The following is a 20,449-nucleotide window of genomic DNA, read 5'->3' on the forward strand; positions in this document are numbered from 1 at the left end:
GCCACACCATTGTTTTCCTATTATTTGTAGCTGTTTTCACACTGAGAGGGAGGAGTTGTAGAGGTTAGACAAGGAAGGCCTGGTCTGCAAACCAGAAACTTTTACTATCTGGCCCTTTACGAGACACATTTGCCTATGCCTGATGTCTAACACGGCAATAATAATGTCCTGATTTGCTCTTTGAGAATGAGATAACATATAAGGAAGAACCCCGCACAGAGCCTAGGCTCCAAGAAAAGGGACTATGATCACTCAACAAAAATATCAAAATCTAAACCTTATTATACTTTGTGGGTTTTTTGTTGTTTGCTTGTTTCTCCTCTGTCTTTTCTAGCCTCTCTCTACCTAGGTCATTCGGTCCAAAAACAAAATATGAGCTTGACTTCCTCTAAGTTGGATTAGACTAATCTGCCACCCCACGCACCTGCCTGTTCAGGCAATTTCTATGGCTCCATTCATGCAAAGCATCAGGGTTTCTGCCCCATTGTGTGCGAACTTACGCTTTATGGCTCAATGGTTGTACATGGAGGAAGCCCAAAGATCTCGCACGGATTTGTGTTCAACATTTACGTTTTTATTTAGAAATAATAAAATAAGACATAATATATAAAAATATGTACAATCCATGGTTTGTGCAGTACAATAGGAAGACTTTAGGTACAAAAGGACGGCAAACGGGAAAATAGGAACTATCATGATTGTCTGAGGCCCGGCTTGTGCAACTCGCCGGAGGGCAGAGCTGAACCCAATGTCACTAGAAAAGAGATTCTAGTTGGGAGTGAGGGGATGGGAATGCAACACTTGTTTCCCCACCTTAACGTTAGTACACAGAGTGAAAAAGAACCCACTCTACTAGTCAGGACACGTTTCTTGCCTTTACCAAGGGGCTTATCATACAATATGAACTGACATTTGTTATTTTCAAGGGTAACACAATTTGGGGCGGGGGAGGGAGGGTTGGGTACAGCTCATGAAATAAACATCAAGGTTTGGGATGGGAGTTTGTAGGGAAGAAAGGAAGCAAAGGGAGAAATAACGCCTTGGGAGAATTTTTTTTAAGGTGAAAACTTTCTCCAGGAATTTGGAAAGGACTACAGTGCTATAATGTGACATCTTTGAAATGTCTGATTCAAGTATATGCTTAGAGGGGTAGAAAACTATGCCTTTCTCCATAATCAAAATAGATTCACTTTGTCTACATTTTATTTAAAAATAGGATAACTGAGAATCTATGCCTCCTTCCAAAAATATGATGCCCAGCCAGACAGGGGCAATGACTTCTTTAAAAGGGAGTAAGTCCTACGTGAATTCAACGAGGGTTCGCTTACAATAAAGAAGCAACACGCGTCCAAGAATAGACCCCGGACGTTCACAGAGTCTCTTCCACCTGCATTCTAGTGACATGTGTGCATGAATGAAGGAGACCCGGGCAGTAAGGACAAATGTTTTGAAGGTAAAATGCAGCAAAACAATGTGGTGCATTACCTGTGTCTTGGCTCTTGACCAAAAATAAAATAAAATAAAATAAAATAAAATACAATAAAATAAAATGCCACTTAAAGCTTGTAACTGTTAAAATACTAATAACTAGAAAAAAGCTTTCAAATGGGCAGCCCATGCTGAAATAAATAACCGAAGAACGTAGCAATACAAACCTTATAAGGCTGGTAGATACTTGCTAAAACCATGCTAACCGGTAGCATATAGGTACTAGCTCTCAGAAATTGCTGCACTGAAATCAGACTTTCTATGGCAATATTTTTCCCTTTACAGACTTCTATTTACATTTGGCTTTAAATATGAAAATATCTGATAAACTTTATAAAATGTACACTTTTAAAAACATAGCTTCTGCAAAATTTTCTTGAAAAAAACAAACAACAAACAAACCTGTGCACCAGAAATGTTATTTTTTTTTTCTCTATTTCAGAAAGAAGTTGAAAGATGTCCCTCCCTCGTTCCTGCCCCCTTGCCCACCCTCTTTGCAAATACCTTAAGTCTTTCTTTAAGTGGCAGCTCTGTGTGTTGGGGGGGAACCTTCTCGGAGGTCAGCCCCACTCTCCACTGTATCTTCATTTAATGTACATATGACTGAATACTCTTTGGTTTGATTATTTTCCTTTGCAAAAATATCAAAATAGCAGCAGCGGAAGCCCTCGGTACCCTCTCTGTCCACGGCCAAACGGTTGCCTCTTTGGTTGATTCTCTTGTCCACGCAGTCCCAGTTCCTCCAACTCTCTAGTCAACTTCCCAAACCTGCCTTTCAATTTGGATTTCAAAACAGCATCCACTTCTCTCTCGGTTCCCATGAAAATAACACCACCGTTTTCAAACCCAAGGACTCTGAAGGCTGACAACAGCAGGTCTGGTGACCTCATTGCAGGCACTGCATTCAGATATGGCTGCTCAAAACCCACAGACTGTCACAAACATCAATTCACAAATACAGGATTCTAGAACAAGCTTCTTTTTAATGGCATACAGGGATATAACACCATAAGAGAGTTGGTTTTGAGACTCCAATTAAAAAGAAAAGTCAGTAACCCCAGAATTCACAGACAGGGTACTTCAGACAAAAAATAAAAAGAGTTCCATTACTTAGCTAGAGTGAGGGGGGATTGTGGGTAGCAAGTCAGGCAGCCAGGCAGGAGAGGCTTCTGGGAAACCATGTGTCCTACAGTTCCACCGGGAACAAGAATCAGCTCACACTCAAGCATGAGTGTGGTTCTCAACCTGTGGGTCGTGACCCCTTTGGCGGTCGAACGACCCTTTCACAGGGGTCGCCTAAGACCATCCTGCATATCAGATATTTACATTACAATTCATAACAGTAGCAACATTACAGTTATGAAGTAGCAATGAAAATAATTTTATGGTTGGGTCACAACATGAGGAACTGTATTTAAAGGGCCAGAAGGTTGAGAACCACTGCTTTAGACAATTATCTCCCTTGCTTGTGACCATGTTCTATTTTGTATGGCTCTTGGTGGCCCTAAAATACTGAAACATTTTCATCCCTACCCTCTACCGTTAATATAAAGCCATGTTCCGCTCCCTCTTGGATACTTGAGCTGATGTGCTACATCCGCAGAGGCTCATCCACACGTTGGCCTCGGCCTTCGCAGCCCTCTCAGATGCTGCGGGACTCACTCCACACAGACTGGTCAGGAGGGACCATGCAGGGGGCTGCTGGTGGGGCAAAGCCCATCTGGAACCATCCTGGGAGTCAGGGAGGGGAATTTAACCGCAAGGGTTTAATTTAATTGGCCTTCCATGTTGGGCGGCTCAGTTTTGAGAATGCCTACTACCTTCAACCAAGGTCTTATTTTATGGAATCAATCTTGGAATGTGCAAACAGGGGAAACCTGGAGCAGCCTCAGAGCATGGCACCATCTCTCACCTTATGCATTAGCCTGGCCAGCACTACCTCACAGGAGAGAAAAGATGTTTAGTGTGTGTGTCCGTGTGTGTGTGTGTGTGTGTGTGTCCTATGTGAGAACTTCCCTTTCCTTTTCTTCTTCTTCCTTTAATACAAAACTCACACAAAAGAACAACATTTTAAAAGCACTACACTCCCTAGACTCTATGTGTACGATGTCCTATTTTTCTAGAGGGCAGTTCAAGTTCTCGCTGAGGTTCAAAGTCATTGTCCGTTGATTTCAAGGCAGCTCTGGAGCTTCCCTTCCTTTTTAGTATAAGCTCCACTGTGCAAAAATGTGCATTATCTTTGGTATTCATTTTAGGTAGTCGGACTTAAAATTTGAGATAACCCATTAACATCATGAAGAAAAAAAATAAAATACCAACCCGGGGGCTACCATTTGGCTAGCGTTACATAATGCCCTTATGTAACCAGAGGAGAGAGAGAGAGAGAAAAAAAAATCAATTCTAGCAAACAAATTACTGGCCTCAAAAAATCAGGCTCTTGTTTTGGCACTTTGAAGCGCATATCATGAGCTTTCAACCAAGTTCAATACTGACTTTTAAATTACACTATAGAAAAACTACACTGCAACAAAAATACAATTTGTGTTCATGTAGTTAGCAGCTTTTCGAGATTAAGGCAGAGAGTCTTGCCTTTGTTATGCCATTAAAAACATTCTTGTTCCCTAAAGAGAAGCATTCTGGATAAGTCAAATACCCAACCAAGGCTTGCCTGCAAGTTCAAGTCTTATAAAAACACAACACAGAAACACCCCATAACTTATTCTACAACATGTCTCTGTGCCGTCGGGTCACGGGGAGGCGTGTTGAGTGTGTTCCGTCCATCTCTGAGCTGAGAGTCTGCCTCTGGAACCATCAGGCTAGCCTCAGTCTCTGGTGGCCACTTGCCTTGACCCACCTCTTCGCCAGTACTGTTGTCTGAATCACTGTTTGGGGCCTTTGACCAACAGACTGTGTTTGAACATAACTATTCCGGAGAAGGAATCGGTCAGTCATATCTCTGATTCTCGCCGTAAGGGCCTGGGCTCTAGAGGTACGCTTGCCTGGTTGTGAAGGTCTAGGTCAGGGGGTGTGTCCGTACTCGTGCTTTCTGGAACACCATTGTCACTGTCATCTTCCTCTTTGCTCGTGAGGGCAACTTCATTTTCATAGCAAAATGAATTTGCATTGGAGAGGATATATTTCTTTTCTGCTAAGTCTCTGGCGCTGCAAAGGGGTGTGTTGGGTACTTCGTAAGTCTTGTGGAACCTTGAATAGTCCACTTTGTAGTAATGTTTTTCCTCAAAGAGGACAGGCTCATAGCGGTGGCCCCAGAGGATTTCGTTGGCCAGATACGAGCTCCGGCACTGGGTGGTCATGGCCGTGGCCTCCACCATGCCTTCCAGGATCACGACAATCTCAAAGTCTGCATTGTCAATGTCCTGCTTACTCAAGTCATAGAAAGGACTGTCTTCATCAATTTCATGGACTATGGTGATCGGGGACACCAGGAATATACGGTCAATCCCACTGTCAAACCCAACGTTGATATCTATTTGATCCAGGGGGATGTACTCCCCTTCCGAAGTAATTCTGGATTTGAGGAGCTGGGCTCGAACATGAGCCTCCACCAGGTGGCTCTTCCGAAGATTGCCCACTCGCCACATCAGACACAGCTTCCCATCTCTCATGGCGATCACGGCGTTGTGACTGAAGACAAGAGTCTCGTTTCTCTTCTTGGGTTTGGCCATCTTGGCCATGACTGCGCCAATGATAAAGGCATCGATGATGCAGCCCACGATGGACTGGAATACCACCATGAACACAGCGATCGGGCACTCGTCGGTGACGCACCGGAAACCATAGCCTATGGTGGTCTGGGTCTCAATGGAGAAGAGGAAGGCGGCCGTGAAACTCTTCACCTCCGACACACAAGCTTTGCTCTCCTTCGTTGCATCCAGATCCCCATGGAGCAGAGCTATCAACCAAAACACGCAGCCGAAAAACAGCCACGAGAGCACGAAGGCCAGGCAGAAGATAACCAGCATCCACCGCCAGCGGATGTCCACGCACGTGGTGAAGATGTCCGCGAGGTACCGTTGTCCCTTCTCCCCCACGTTGATGAACTGAACGTTGCAGTGCCCGTCCTTCTTCACGAAGCGGCTCCTGCACTGCTGCCGGGTGTGGACCTTGCTCTTCCCGTTCCCAAAGCCATTTGCAACCGCCATGGTGGCCAGCTTCATGCCGTCTTCTTCCGAAGACACAATGCTGTAGCGGTTGGTCCGCACACTGCCCATCGCTTCTGCTGTGGACTCCAGTGCTTCTGCTTTGGAAAACAGTCTGAGTTTTTGCAAAAACCTTTGGAGAAACAGTTTTGAATGCTCAGTGAGGACACACACCAAAAAAAATAAATAAATAAATAAGGAGAGATGGGGGGTCTCCAGGAGCCTTGAGGTCCTACCAAGGTCTGTCTACTGACATGCAGAGTTACCTTAGTAACTCAGCTGACATCCAGAGAGCAGGTCCTGCCAAAGACAGAGAGATCATCCATTACAAGAGAAGTCATTATTAAGGGCTCTAGGCCCCGAGGCAACATTTCCAGCAAGACACAGAGTCAGATAGATATAGATAAATATACCCTATGTTGAATTATTGGAATTTTAATCCCTTGTGCCCTAAAAGATGGCTTTAATTTTCTTTAAAAGCATAAAAATCAGTCTTTCCACCAAAATTTCAGGTCCTTTTCCTCCTATTGTTTGCAAGCAGTCTAAAATGTTCTATCTTATGGGTCTACCTCTCCCCTCTCATTCTCTTCTTTGGCTTTCTCTGCTTGCAAGTTATCAAGCAGAAGGAGAACTGCCTAACGCCAAGGTGTATCATGCAGCTTTAAGAACTTGGACACATCTAGAGAACATTCCATAGGCATGCAGAATGTTAATATTAACTGAGTTGCAGGTGCATTAGGGGAGGCTATCACAAGGCTGAAATCAGAAGGCACAGGTTATTTTGTTTAAATGCAACTCAGCAGGCCGTCCTTAAAAATCATCTGAAATGGATCCCAGTTGTGGGCCAGCTCCATCAGTCCACACACTTCCAGCTGCCACTATGCAGAAATGCCCCATAACATCTCTGTTCATGCAAGCGATTCTCACTTGAAGACGCAAGTTTGCTCTGGGGGCTAGAGAGCTGGTTCTGTTGCCTAGCAATCGGTCCTGAAATTCTCCGGAGATGGGACTGCCGTGTGTAATGACTGGCTCGGAAGTAAGCACCTTTGAGCCAAAGGACCAGGTCTTTAGAGGATTGAGATAAGGCAGGAACTCATTTCATGTGAGTCCAATTCTGTGTTTTCCCAAACAGAGGCATAAATGTCAGCTTACTTTCACTTCCACGCGCTGTTGTTTGCTATATGTTCCTATGGAGAAGGCACCCACCTTTCCCTAATGTGAACAAACAGGAGTTCTCAGCTCTCTCCTCTTGCCTTGTCCTGTCCTAGGGAAAAACTACCTACTGACGACAACCTTCCTTCTTGGCTCCAAAGACACTGTTTTTCCCTTGACGACTTGACAAAGGCCTGAGCAAAAGTCGAGGGTGTTTTCTTTATCGAATATAAATGAATGCAGCGTCGAACTAAACAAATCAACACGAGCCTACTCTATCTCCTGGATTAAAGGGGGACAGGGAACCACAGATTAAAAAGATCAGGAATCCGTTGAAGCCCTCATCATGGGGACTCCACAGTGTCTTTCTCCCTCCAAATCATGTGAAGGTGAAGCAGTTAACAAAACCAGTCACAGCCAAGCCAGCTGCACACGAGAAAAGCACATCGCTTGTCTTGCTTCTGCGCACCCCCTTGCAGAGAGGCGAGGTGCATTGTCTTTGAAAACTGCCTTGCTACCGTCTTCTCCCTGCTCCCTCTTCATCCAAGTTATTATGCAAGAATGTGCCCCAACACATTTTTCCTGAGATTAGTCATCTGTGAAAATTGCAATGTGTGTTACATTTTGGCAGCTTTTGACACCTAAATGATGCCCGATTTAAAAGTGTCTTTGAATCACTTTATAAAAAGAAGTTACTGTGCCTTCCCAGTCTTCCACCTGCTTCAGTGTTTTGTCTGCTTCCCTGTGAGGTTTGTACTCGGACAAAAGAAACCAGACTCCTGCTCCTCAGGGTTCTAGATCTTGGACATGGGAAGAACTTTTTTTTTTTTTTTTTAACAGTGGCCTCAGCTGATTTGGCTCAGGTGTAATTGCCAAACATTTCTGCACAAAACCAGATAGAGGTGATATGACACCAAATACAGGTGTCCTCCCCCCCCCCCAAAAAAAAAAAGAGTAAGGAAGAGGACTCATTTAACTAGTACATGTACCCTTGAGTTCTGATTGACTTCGGAATCCTATAAACTGACACCAAGAAATCCCCTTTTCCTGATTCAGAAGAGCCCTTCCATCGGAGGGAGGGCCTCACATTTCTTCTGAGTTACTTCTGCACTTTTCCAGATGAAAGCATAACAACCACAGGAAATCTACAGACCGAATTACAACTCTCCAAAACTCGACCCCAGGACATTGGTCTGAATTCCACAAAACACACACTACCAGCTTCCTCCGAATAGCTTTCTGCATTTAGGCCTTAGAAAAGAGCCTGGATAGAGGGACTATTATTGTCCTGTTTCCATTGCTAATGACAGAATGTGTTCCACATGCAGCGCATCATTTACAAATTTGACCATTCTGCCATGAAAATATATTTTTGGGGGGTGGGGGGGGGGTGGGGGGGCAAAATGGAGACTTTTGTCACTTTGAATAGATATGCTCCAAAACAGATGTATGTGTATATATGTGTGCACATACGGAAGATACATTTAGACTTGGTGGAGCTGATTCCATAGCAAAAATCTAGAACCTGCCAGAATCTGGTAGGTCCACTGTTTTAATAGCCCACTGTGAGGAATGACTTTCCTACCAACCTGCCCACACACCCGGTGGTGGCTTTGGGCAAGCAGACAACTTCCTTGCTCCTCTCTCACTGAAAATCACTAATTCATGAGCATCTGGGAAAACTTCCATTAGGAACAGGGCTTCTGTGCAGTAGTTTAGGGATAGATTCAAATTAATTTTGTGAGAAAGGATCGATGAAGAGCAGCTGAGAACACTCTGTGACTCCTTGGTGGGAACAAGGCAGGAGAATCGATATCTGATTGGATGAACCACGTGTGCATTCCCCCTCCAGCCTAAATATTTAAGGGCTTGATGGCAATTTGAAAGACACACATCATCATTTCACCCAGGCGATCCCCAACGAGGTAGAAAATGTTTCTGGGAAATTGAGAGGCTACATGTGGTGCTGTTCATGGTAAGACTATTTATAGGCTGAGCCAAAATTAAGCATAAGCAATGGAAAAAAAGAGTTCAGCGCTTCAATCTTAGGTAGATGTTAAGGGAGGGAGAGCTATGGATTAAAGAAAAGGAAAAGATCAAGGAGATAACATAAGGAGTGACCCCAAATCATGGTTATCATATAGGAAATATTTCCGACATGGACCATAAAAACCAGAAAAATGCAATTGTGAACAATAAACAAGAATACATGTGTCCCATCCAGTGGCCATGGTGTAGTGAGTAAGAAAGTTTCTGAGGATGGGAACTGAGGGTCGTAAAGGAGGGTGAGCTGGGCTTAGGGAGAGGCCTGCTAATGAGTGTTTAGAGTAGCTATTCCCCAGCTGACGCCATATAGACCAGCCTGACTGTGCTCTGGGCACATGTTGCTATGTGAGCACAAGTGCTAGCAAGGCAACCTCTGTGAAGCTCAGTAAACAGAGGGAGGAGCAGGGAGAGGGGGAGAGAGGGGGACACCCTCTTACCTATGTGACCACTACAACACTGACATTCAACAATGCATGGAGCATCCCTCAGCCTGTGCCAATGCTGAAGAATATACGGATTTGATACTCAAAAAAACACACGAAAGGAAAACTGAACACAGGCCATCTGTTCAGGTAAAGATGTGGTCAATCTTTCATGCTACCGAAAAGTCATACAAGGTCTCTACAGCTAACGGGAGATTCGGCAACTGGAGAGTCTCAAGGAAGTAGAAATATTGCAGATTGTTTTTGGTTTTTGATTTTTAATGCCAAATTCACAAGAGTTTAGAACAAATATTCCTCAGGACACCAATAACACCAAAGAAAGTGCCGTAAACATGGGGGGGGGGGGGAGGAGGGGAGGAGCTGAAGGCAAAGTGAAATGACCTTGACCCCAACTCTCACCCCTCCCACAGCCCTTGATGTCATACCTCTTACCCCTGACCTTGGAGATTTTTCCAGATAATGGCAAATACAAATAAAACACTCCGGGGGCAGGGTGGAAGTGAGCAGGAAAAAGCTGACAAGTGCACGGTAATGTAATGGGCAGCAGACATACAACGGCGGTGAGAGGAAATCTCACTGCCTCTAGAATATGAATGTGAAAATAAAAGTAGTAAAAGGCAATGTGCACTCTTTGCATACCCGAAGCATGTGTTCAAATCCTGCCTTATTTCCTAACAGGTAAAGGTGAAGTCTGAGTCTATGAGAAGCCCCAGTTTCACAGTCCTATCCTGGTTACCATCCTACTGCTCTGCTTACTGAGGCACAAGCATTACACTGCCCATCTCCCATCTCTACTTTTCCCCCCAGTTGTCATGATCGGTCTATGTTATGATGCAATTTCTTTGCAGAAAAAGTCGTTTCCCCCACTGGCCTCCCTAGAAACCATGCTGTCTTCCACGTAGGTATTAGCATTATTATTATTATTATGAAGAATTACAAGTTGCTTAGGGGAAAGTGACACAATCCTGTGAGCGTGTTGCGATCTTTAGGCTCCATTCCAACTCCGGCTGCCTCTCTCTTCCCAGCAAAGCAACTTTGAGACGCTTGCTCCGTTTGGAACTGGACTCTATACTTCAAGCAATGACCAAGAAATCACATAAAAAGGCCAAGGATCGAGACTACTGCGGAGTCCCCTGATCTGCCTAGGTTTCAGACCAGTACCCCAGTTGCCCTATCCCCTCGCCCCTCTTTTTCCCTTCCAGCGACAATCCAAGGCAAGCTCCCTCGCCCCTGTCTCCAAACTCAGTATCTCGCTACAGCTGGTGCATTGGAAGTTATGAGCACAAACAGATGCTGCAGGGAAATGTTTCGATTGCTCAACTGTTCCAAGCATGTCTCAGTATTTTTAGCTCTGGGATGTGCTGGTGCGCACACGAACTCTATAGGCATGCTCCGGGACTCGGAGGGAGCGTGGGTGCGCGCTCCTGCAGCCTGACAGCTGGGCACCTCTGGAGCAGCGGGGCAGGGAAAGAGTCGGGAACCAAAGGCAGCCCCAGCCCGAGTCCACGCTCCCCAGGGCACGCATGCAGCGAGACGGAAGCGGGGAAGAAAACACACAGCAGCCCTTACCTGTTGCTGGCGCAGGAGCATGGGGACATGGAGTGGAAGTAGGGGGGGCCCAGAGGCATGTAAGATCCAGTGGTTTGTAAGGGCGAAGGCGCCAAAGCAAAGCCGAATTCCCAAGACCCAGCTTGCCGGCGGCGCGGGGGCAGGCGGCGCGCTGGCCAGGGCTCCAGTGCGCTCTGCAATATCCTGGGCTCTTTTGAGGCGGCCCACGAGATACCGGCGGCCTGGCCCCGCCCCCGGCCGCTGCTGGCCAATCGCAGCGCGTCTGGCCGCGCGTCCAGCCCCGAGACCCGCCTCCGGGAGGGGAGGAGAGGCTGCTACACCCGCCGCCCCGGGCTCTGCCAGCGGGGAGAACCTGCCGGGCTCCCACCGCCTCCAGCCTCCGAGCCCGGCTGGAGGAACTTGCGCCCCAGCCTGGACAGCAGCAGGTGGGCAGCTCCGCTTCCGGGCTTTGGCCGCTGCCTAATTGCAGCCTGGCCTTGGGCAGCTTCCTGTCCTTCTCCGAGCCCCCCACTCCCCCTTTTCTATCCGCGGCGGAGGCTGGGCTGTGCTGGCTCCTCCAGGGGCCAGCGAGGCGGCGGTGCCAGGGCGAAGTGTTTGCAGCCGCCGGGGGGAGGGTTGCATTTCATCCCGAGCGCGTCCTCCGCGCTCCCCACCCTTCCAGGCCCCCCGAATCCGCAGCAGAACCTGCGCGCTGGGCGGAGGAGCCAAGCATTAAATGGGGGCAGGGGCCGGGATCCCCCCAGATCCCGCAGGATTTAGACGCGCGCAAGTGTTGCAACTGCATCGCCGCCGGGCTCCTGCTATCCCACTGCTCGCCAGTTACTTACAAAGCGCCTCGACTTCTCCGCAGGGTGAACGACGCGTTCCCTCTCGCGTTGTCCTCCCTCAATCTCGTTCTCCACCGCCGCCTGACACGCTCTGCTGATCTAAAATCAGAGCAATTAGACAGTAATGAATTCTCTGGAACAGCAACTCCTACAGACACTCGAGCTCTGCCCTCGCACCAGCGCCTCCCAGCCCTCATCCCCAGCAACCAGGCAAGAGCGTGTGGACCCTGTAAAAAACCCATGTCAAGTTCAATGTTCACTGGGTCTGCATCCTGGAACTTCGCAGATTAATGTGTGTGTGTGTGTGTGTGTGTGTGTGTGTGTGCGCGCGCGCGCGCGCCAAATAGTAGGTGCATAGTATATTTAGTGGTCTTTTCTGAACACCGAGTTTGAAACCCCTCCGTGTGTTTCATGTTAATTTCCTCAAGCGATGAAATTAACCTTTTGTGCAGCAGTTTATTTACTCCTCTAAAAGGCCTCTTAGAGTCGCCAAACTACTTCGACAATCGAGTTCTTAGTCTGGGCGGCACAGCCCGGGTGGATGTGAGCTGGGGGGAGAGGTGAAACTCCCAATTCAAGGAAAGGGTTGGTGCCCTTGCGACCCTCCCAGCCTATATCCTCACATGGCCTCTAGGAGGCGCTGGTGAGATATGCTTAGGTTTTGCAGCCATGTACTTGATCCTGTGCGAGCAAGTATGCCTCTTTTTCTAGCACTGAGCAAAACACTGAAATTAAAAGGGTGTGGAGATGGTTGTGTGTGCACGCAGTGTGACTGCTCTGATAGCCGAACACATTCCTGTTCCATTCCATTTGTTGAGATTACGCAGTACTCCAAGCTCTGTTACCAGCTGTCTTGCCCTTTAAAGTTCTGTAGGTGGGAATGATGGCTCACAAGGGAAGTCTACCTTATGTTTATTTATGAAGTCGTGTATTATTTATTTTTTAAAGATATATTTTTATTGATTTCAGAGAGGAAAGGAGAAGGAGAGAGATAGAAACATCAATGATGAGAGAGAATCATTGATCAGCTGCCTCCTGCACACCCCCTACTGGGGGGCAAGCCCCACAACCCAGGCACCTGCTCTTGACTGGAATGAACCCAGGACCCTTCAGTCCGCAGGCTGACGCTCTATCCACTGAGCCAAACCAGCTGGGGCAGATGTGGATTATTTTAAAAATCAGCTTCCCAATTTGAATGAAAAATGTTACCTTATTTAGCTACATAAGAAAACATGAGAGATTAAATTTTGTAACTAAAACATTGTGAATGCATGATAGCATCGATCCTATTTCTTCATTTTATAAAGGAAAAATATAAATGTGCATTTTCATCAATAAGTGCCTTTTCCTTATGTCCCTATTAGGAAAATTCTAGTGTTCCAATGCAATCAGCATTTGGGTAAATATACTTTTTGGAGTGATGTGTGATACAGATTTCTCTAGTCAGAGTACAGCTTTTTTGGCTGAATCAGTCTTTATTTAGCAAAAATCCCAATTAGTTTTGAACACCACTGCAGTTGGGTGCTGGGGTCCATCTGTGGATTAAATTTTTCAAGGAAATGCGAATTATGCTCTTACTGAATCCCTCTATGGTAACCACCTAGGATATGAGGGCTAAATATTAGTCACAATCCTGATCTGCTGTCAGATGATGAATGGGGTGATGCAGAAGAAGGGTTGTGTTCCACTGGGGACACAGATCTTTCCTTTGTACTTAGAGCTCTCCAGCCACTGGGTATAGCTTCAGCCTTCCATGATCCATATATGCAGCCCAATTTCACGATGGAAAGAGGCGAAGAACTCCTGTCATTGGCATCTACTGGGTATTATGAACCACTTCCTCATCTTCACAGCAATAATTCATAGTAGCAATGCATACATGTCAGGTTGACTTGAAACGTAGATGGGTTGAGTTTGCAATCTGCTGCTATGTGGACAAGCCATCTACCATGGTATTCTTATCTATGAGAAAACAGCTTTGGCAATTTCACGGCATTGGTAACTTTTCATCTTCATATTAGTGTCAGTCAATGTATTGGCTGAGTGGCTACTTTGTGCTTTAGCTATGTTCTAGGTTATGATACGGGAGCCCCCAAAAGCCCCAGGAGGAGCAGTTGCTTCCCTCTAATAATTTACATTCTCCACGTGAGCAGATGAGCAAGGCACACATGGAATCAAACGACAATATAAGGCAGCCTGTGATTAAGTGCTAAAATGGATCATGCGAAACAAAAATTCCGGAAAGTGTCTGAGGAGTGGAGTGAATGGAGTAGAATTTATGGAGACGTCTCAGAATGGAAGACTTGATGTGTATGACATAGCACCACGTGCAGTTGTGTTAAGGATGCTGAGAACATACTAGAAGGCAATCCTGTCTGTGTCCTAAAAATACCTGTGTGCCTCCAGACCTGTCTATATATGTGCATGTAATCACGTGTATAAATTCTAAGCTGCTTCTAAGAATGTCATGCATGCCACTGCCTACACAGACACTGTGTCCCCTAGAGCAGTGGGATGTATTCCACAGGCCTTATGTGCCATTTGTCACTGGGACACGCAGTGATTATGCCTTATTTAGCTGGCATACCTGGGAATGTAACATGTCACGTGATGGTTTTCCTAAGCTGAAATTTGTTTGGGTGGGAATTATTTTCTCTGATGTATGCATCCTCAGTTTCTCAACGGATTGCCCCTGGAGCGCTGTGTCTACATTCCTAGTAGAGCTTATTTTGTTCCTCTCATGCTATCATAAGCATTTCCCCCTATATTTGTGTCTACCCATCAATAGCGACTTTTTCAAAATCCACTGCCGTGTCTTATTTTTTCTTTATGTCCTCATCGCCTTGCATATGGCCACATTAAACAAAAAATCAGTCTCATTAGATGTCAGTTGAATGAATAAATGAATGAAAATACCAATATTTGTGAGTATAATAGGACTTCGGAATACTGAGTCAGATTCACTTGAATAAACAAGCTATTTCATTTTGCCTGTGGTGGGTGGGCCTATCCGGGTGCAGTAAGAGCAGTGTCTCCTACACTAAATGACCCCAGGCGAAGCGTGTTTAAGCCTCTGCTTGTTTTTCCTTCTCCATCAGTGACAGCCTTCGCTTCTCATTTTTGCTTCCGCCAATTTGCCTCATGTCTTTCAGACTGTCACCAAAACTGTCTAATTTGCTGATTCTCATCTGCGCTGGGCCGAGAAATTATGTAAGCAAGCTTGTTGAAAATGTACATAAAGTAAAAGCAAATGGGCTCGAAGGGGCTCAAAGTGGATGCATGTCTTTGAAATAGAATGAGGAGATGCTAAATTTGCAATAACCTTGTTTTGTTTGGTTCTTTTTAGGGTAAAAAGCTTCAGGATACTGATTTACCTCATCTATTTCAGCGTCTCAGAGCACTTACATGCTTTAGTTCATGTATTCGCTATGTGAAAAAGACCTCTGGGTAAGTGAGGTACGCGTGTGTTTAAATATGCCTAGGTTTATATGTACATGTACAACAAAACCACACCCTCTTTTATGGAGGAATCATTGAGTGCTTACTGTGCCCATGAATGGGGTCTTTATTTCCCATCAAATATTGTTTAAGCCAACAACAGTAAGTAGGATTGCTCCTTAAGAAGCTCACACTTCCCGAGCAGCCAAGATATTATTCAGTAAATTACATTTTCATGCAGCTGGAAGACTTGTCTCCCGTGGGCAAGACAGTTCCACTCTGAGCACACCACGTAAAGAACAGGTGAGTGTCTGGGGCATCTAGGGCCATGCTACAGCTCTACCTGGAAGGATAGGCTGGCCGTAGACAAAGAGAGGAAAGTAAATGAGTTGTCCCGTTGATGGTCAGTACTGAATAAATTCATTAATAAAAGGGTATTTCAATTGAGCATTAAGTTTAGGCCAGATTTGAGACCCCTAAAACAAGCATGAGGAGTTGATGCTTTATTCTTTAGGCAGAGAGAGATCTCCAGGTGAGGCGTGGGAGGAGCATTTGTCTGATTCTCTCTTCCTTGTTGCCTCTGGCGGTAGCCCTAACATGTGATCATTTCTTCTGTGCTTTTTTCCCTCTGTGTGTGTGTGTGTGTGTGTGTGTGTGTGTGTGTGATCTTCAAATGGTTTCCAAAATCCCAATTTTCATTTTTAAGGAAATGGAGACATAAAAATTATGTTCCAAGAAAGCTCCTCTGTGAATGGAAGCTGTAGACAGGAATTCTAAGCCTGTCGGGCACAAGTCCTGTGCGTCTTCCCCTGCTTTCTGCAGGAGGCTAGAGCTTTGCATAGCATGGCTGCCAGACAACTCTAGAAAGCATGGCGTAGGGCCTGAATTTTTCACAGCACCTACTAATTCCCCCAAATAATCTCTACCCCGACTATACCATATACAGCTGGGCCTTTGGCTTTTCCTACAGGACCTAATCCCAAATGTGTGGCTCCCTGTTCATGCTTCTCTGTGGGAGAGTTCCTTACGTTTTAGAAATAAATTCGATGGGGATCTGTGGATTGGATTGAATCTTTTCCTCCTTCCTTGACTACTTTGTGTGGTGCAAGCATATATCCTTCATTGATATTTAATTCCAGGCTCTTGATAAATTTGTTTTAATGCTCAAAGCTCTTGTGTATATGTTACAAAGAAATAAAATGTGTATGACAATTATGCAATAAAACGCTGTGCTGCTGTCACCAATAACATGAATGACCAATGATAACAGAACCAATCACATTAGACGATTATTAAAAGAAAACCCCTTATGCCACGACTCATTTTATAGGCGCTTACTGAGATATTTTAATAATTAGGCTCACATGCAGATGTTTCTTCTCCTGCATTTGGATCTGAGCTACATGGTCCATTTTAAATGTTAAAGAAATTCAAATGAATTAGCCCTCTAAACAAGTGTTTGAGAAAATTATGTCTATGATTTAGCAATAGAGAAACTCTGAATTTGTAACAGAGACTTAAATCCTGCCACCCGTGTTTCAGCTTCTGGTCTTATCAGCAACGAAAATCTCAATTCAAAACTTGTGCTTATACCCAAATCTATTCTTTTATACGGTTGGCATGGCTGAGTCACCAGGTTTTAGCAAGGCAGGAATCAGGCCTGTAAACAACGATGCTTTATGATGTGGTCATCAGCTCCCTGCGTGGAAACTGAAACACACGGAGACGCCTACTGTACCTGCTACACGACTCGGGGAACCAAAGTCCACTGGGAGAGCTAGCCTTCCTGTTTACCAACAGTAAACTTCTTATGCATGTAACATGCAGTGATGCTTTTAAAAGAATCTTGAAAAATGATGTATCTCCCACTTGGGCAGGGCTCAAAGCTATTGCTCTCAACGTCTATTATTTTTATATAAAAAGTCAGTGTTTTTCAGTTCAGGATTAAGTGAAGGAAGGAGTATATTTAATAAATTAGTGGCAGAAAGCAGATGCAAAGTAGATATGTGCACGCGCACACACACACACACACAGAGTTATATATATTGGCTCAATGGTGACTCGTTTAAAGACCTCTTAAGAGGATGAAGAGAGTTAATTTTTGAGTAGCAGTTACTTCACTCTGTGCTTAGTATTGAGATTTCCTATCTCAGTAACCTGCATTCATCACTCTGACTTTATGATGTTTAGAGCTCAGTTATATTTTACATTATATTTGCAATTTTAAAAAAAGCATCTACTCTCCCATCACACACATTTCTTATGCATTAAAATATGAAAAATGCAAAGCGGGTAATGGCAACTCTTGGTAGTTTCCAAAAGTAAAATAATCTATAAAGCTCTGAGGCTAAACAGCTTCAATATTTCAGCAAAGTGCCAGCTAAAGGCACATAATATAAGCGGTTTCCTTTGAGTAGAAGATGATGAAAATGTCATTTGTATTTACTTGCTGAAGTTATCTGAACATCTACTGGGCAAAGCATCATGAGCCCAAGACTTAGACTGCAAGGCCATACCTACAGGTTCAAAATCCAGGCAGAGTAATGGACACGTGTGCAAGTCTGCTTAATCCTGGGCTCAGACTAAAGCAATGCTCTCCCCTAAGTCAGTGAAGCACAGAAAACAGTTGACTCCTATCTCTGTTCTGCCTTCTCTCCTCATGCATTGCCACCTTGCTTCATTTTTCCTCTTCATGGCCCACCCCTTATTTCAAACCCTTCAGAAAGGGGGTGGAGATCCACACCCAGCCAATGATGCAGGCACAGTGCTCAGAACTGCATTACTGTCATAATTTAGAATTATATTCATTGCTGGACAGACTGCTCAGGAGCTGCAAGATTCTAGCTCGCCGCAGGCTCTATGGAGAAACACAGCCCATCAAAGCAACAGGCCCCCAAGGCACCCAGCACATTTGATGACACAAAACCAACCGGCACCCTGCAGTTGGCACAGTCCAGTTGGAAAAAATAAAATAAAAAATCATTTGTTAATATATTTTTTATTGATTTCAGAGAGGAAGGGAGAGGGAGAGAGAGATAGAAACATCAATGATGAGAGAATCATTGATCAGCTGCCTCCTGCATGCCCACAACTGGGGATTGAGCCTGCAACCTGGGAATCTAACCATGACCTCCCGGTTCTTAGGTCGATGATCAACTACTGAACTATGCTGGCCAGGCTAAAAAAATCATTTTTGAAATTATTTCTCCAAAAGAAAAAGCAACCTTTGTGAGTTGACTTAAGAGCCGTGACATAAAACAAAACAACAACAAAAGATAGAAAAGAAAAAAAAGAAAGAACCGTAGGCACTGACAGATGTCTGCTCTTTCTCCTGTCTCCCCAACCCTCTTTGAGTCTCCAGAGGGGGAGGCAGCCTAACCTGCAGCCCATTTCAAGCGACGTGGGAATGGGTGACGGCCCTACGAGAGGTCTCACCCCAACTCCACCGAAGACCCCCTCTGACTGTGAAAAGTGTTTCTCACAGGAGAGCTTGAGAGCGTCCAGGAGTTCATGCTCAAAGTGAATTTCATCATTTCCTCTCTGTGCAAATCCCAGGGTATTTATTTCTCTTACGTAATTTCCAGGGAGTCTGTTACACGACCCGGTCGACTCGGGGACCTTACCATCAAACAGTCACCATTGGTGAGAACCACCAAGGACTGATATATGACTGCAAAGGACCTTAACAATTCCTGGAAGGAAAAGGGTTAAGAGCCAGTAAAAACAGCATAAATTTACACATAACCTAGTGCGATTACACTTTGATTCTCTTCCTTGCAAGGAACGACAACAATGGCAACTCCATAACTAATGCTTCTGGTCTGGAAAACCTTCTCCCTGAAGGACACGTCTCACCCGCCAGGGATGATCTCAACTGCCTCTGGTGAGAAAGGCCCTCTACTCAGCGAGATGGACTTGCTGGTGAGCTTCCTTTCCAATGGACCTGAAAGATTCATGGCATCGTGGAAAAATAATCCAACCCTTGGGCTGAAGCGAACAGCCTTGTGTGATTGGTTTGTGATGGTCTGAGACAAGCCGACAGGTTCTAGAATTATAATTGCTTTGTTCCAATCTTAACTTGCTAGGAAGGGGGGTGGCTTGAATATCCAGAGGACTTGGTTTCAGAAAGAATTAGGAGCAGATAAAAGCCATTGCACTTACTTTAAAAAAAGAAAGAGAAAACTGACCCTGGTACTGTTGCCTTTCATCAAGCAACCAGGCATCATGCTCTGCCTTCTTTCTACAAAGCATAGGAAGAGGACTGTCTGAGCAAAGGGAAGATGGAGGACCTGCACCTGTCCTGTAAAAATCGATGCCCCATTGGGTGAGTGAGGCAGATGCCTCAGTCCTCTCTCTCCTCTCCCTGCAATGGAGGCTTCTCCAGGTGAGCAAGCTAGTTGTCAATGGAGCTGGCAGGAAGGGTTCGGTTGGGGCAACAGGAAGTGGGCAGAATCAGAGCCTCTCCCTCTCCCCCACTCAGATCCCATGTTGAACCAACAGCCCCCCTTTCCCTTTTTTCCTCATTTCCCTTTCTCCTCAAGGAATTTCCCACCAGTTGGAGAGCAAGGACATCAGCTGTCACACTGATGAGAGAAGCTGCACTTTTGCCCTTGGCTGTGGCCGTGTCTTTGCCTGTAGAACCCACTAGTGCTGTAGGGCCTGCAGCAGCTGCTGTGACGATGTCCGGCCAAAGGCCCCCCGCTGCTGTCCTGTTCTCCTCTTCTTCCTTAATGTCTGATCACAGACTCCTCAAGAAAAACCTCTTGCTGCTTCCTGGCCTCGGAGCTCAAATATCTAGATCACTAGGTATCAGAAGAGCTGGTCTTGGGCCTTTTGAGGACTACTGATTGTATTAGACGTTCTGATGAAGAACAGAACTAAAACGAAAAAGGCAGCAACCCAGGAAAAGAACAGACACTTAGAGATGGCGTCACTGGGAGACTGTTTTTCCAAAAATCAATTCTTCAGAAAACTCGCTGCTTTGTGTGGAGTAACTTCCCTGGCACCACAGACAGCCACCTCTGAAATGAGTTCTCCCAATGTATCCCGTTCCTTCTGTGCATGAAAAACAATAGAGGGCTGAGCAGGTTTGATGGGAAAGTATCTGCATGGAGAAAATGACCCAGAGCAGAGATATATGTTTTGTAGGTGAATATTCTTATTATACAAGAGCCATGGAAGAGAAAGCCTGTTTCTGAAACCTGGGCTGATTTGGCTCAGTGGTTGAGCATCAATCTATGAACCAGGAGGTTTTGGTTCAATTCCTGGTCAGGGTACATGCCCAGGTTGTGGGCTCTATCCCCAGTAGGGAGTGTGCAGGAGGCAG

At 45.4% G+C, this 20,449-nt stretch overlaps 1 protein-coding gene and 1 long non-coding RNA gene across 5 annotated transcripts in view; one reads left to right on the forward strand and one right to left on the reverse strand.

Moving 5' to 3' along the window:
* KCNJ2 (potassium inwardly rectifying channel subfamily J member 2) overlaps nt 1-11,784 on the reverse strand; it is a 255,701-nt gene extending 243,917 nt beyond the window's left edge. Inside the window, exons 1-3 of one of the 4 annotated variants that reach the window (XM_036339284.1) lie at nt 11,686-11,784; nt 5,915-5,948; nt 553-5,781 (exon numbers count right to left, since the gene is read on the reverse strand). In XM_036339284.1, coding sequence (XP_036195177.1) covers nt 4,437-5,781; nt 5,915-5,934 — 1,365 coding nt within the window. In that variant the 5' untranslated portion in view covers nt 5,935-5,948; nt 11,686-11,784 and the 3' untranslated portion in view covers nt 553-4,436. Of the gene's footprint in view, nt 1-552; nt 5,782-5,914; nt 5,949-10,858; nt 11,055-11,685 lie in introns of those variants that run through there. The other 3 variants (XM_036339283.1, XM_036339282.1, XR_004972718.1) reach the window with 3 other exon arrangements.
* A 2,744-nt stretch (nt 11,785-14,528) lies between these two features.
* Nucleotides 14,529-20,449, forward strand: LOC118671282. Its single transcript, XR_004972719.1, has 4 exons — nt 14,529-14,895; nt 15,032-15,132; nt 15,365-15,426; nt 18,905-20,449. It is a non-coding gene; the product is annotated as an uncharacterized LOC118671282 (long non-coding RNA).

Source organism: Myotis myotis, unplaced genomic scaffold (genome assembly GCF_014108235.1).
Source record: "Myotis myotis isolate mMyoMyo1 unplaced genomic scaffold, mMyoMyo1.p scaffold_m19_p_17, whole genome shotgun sequence".
Lineage (NCBI taxonomy): Eukaryota > Metazoa > Chordata > Mammalia > Chiroptera > Vespertilionidae > Myotis > Myotis myotis.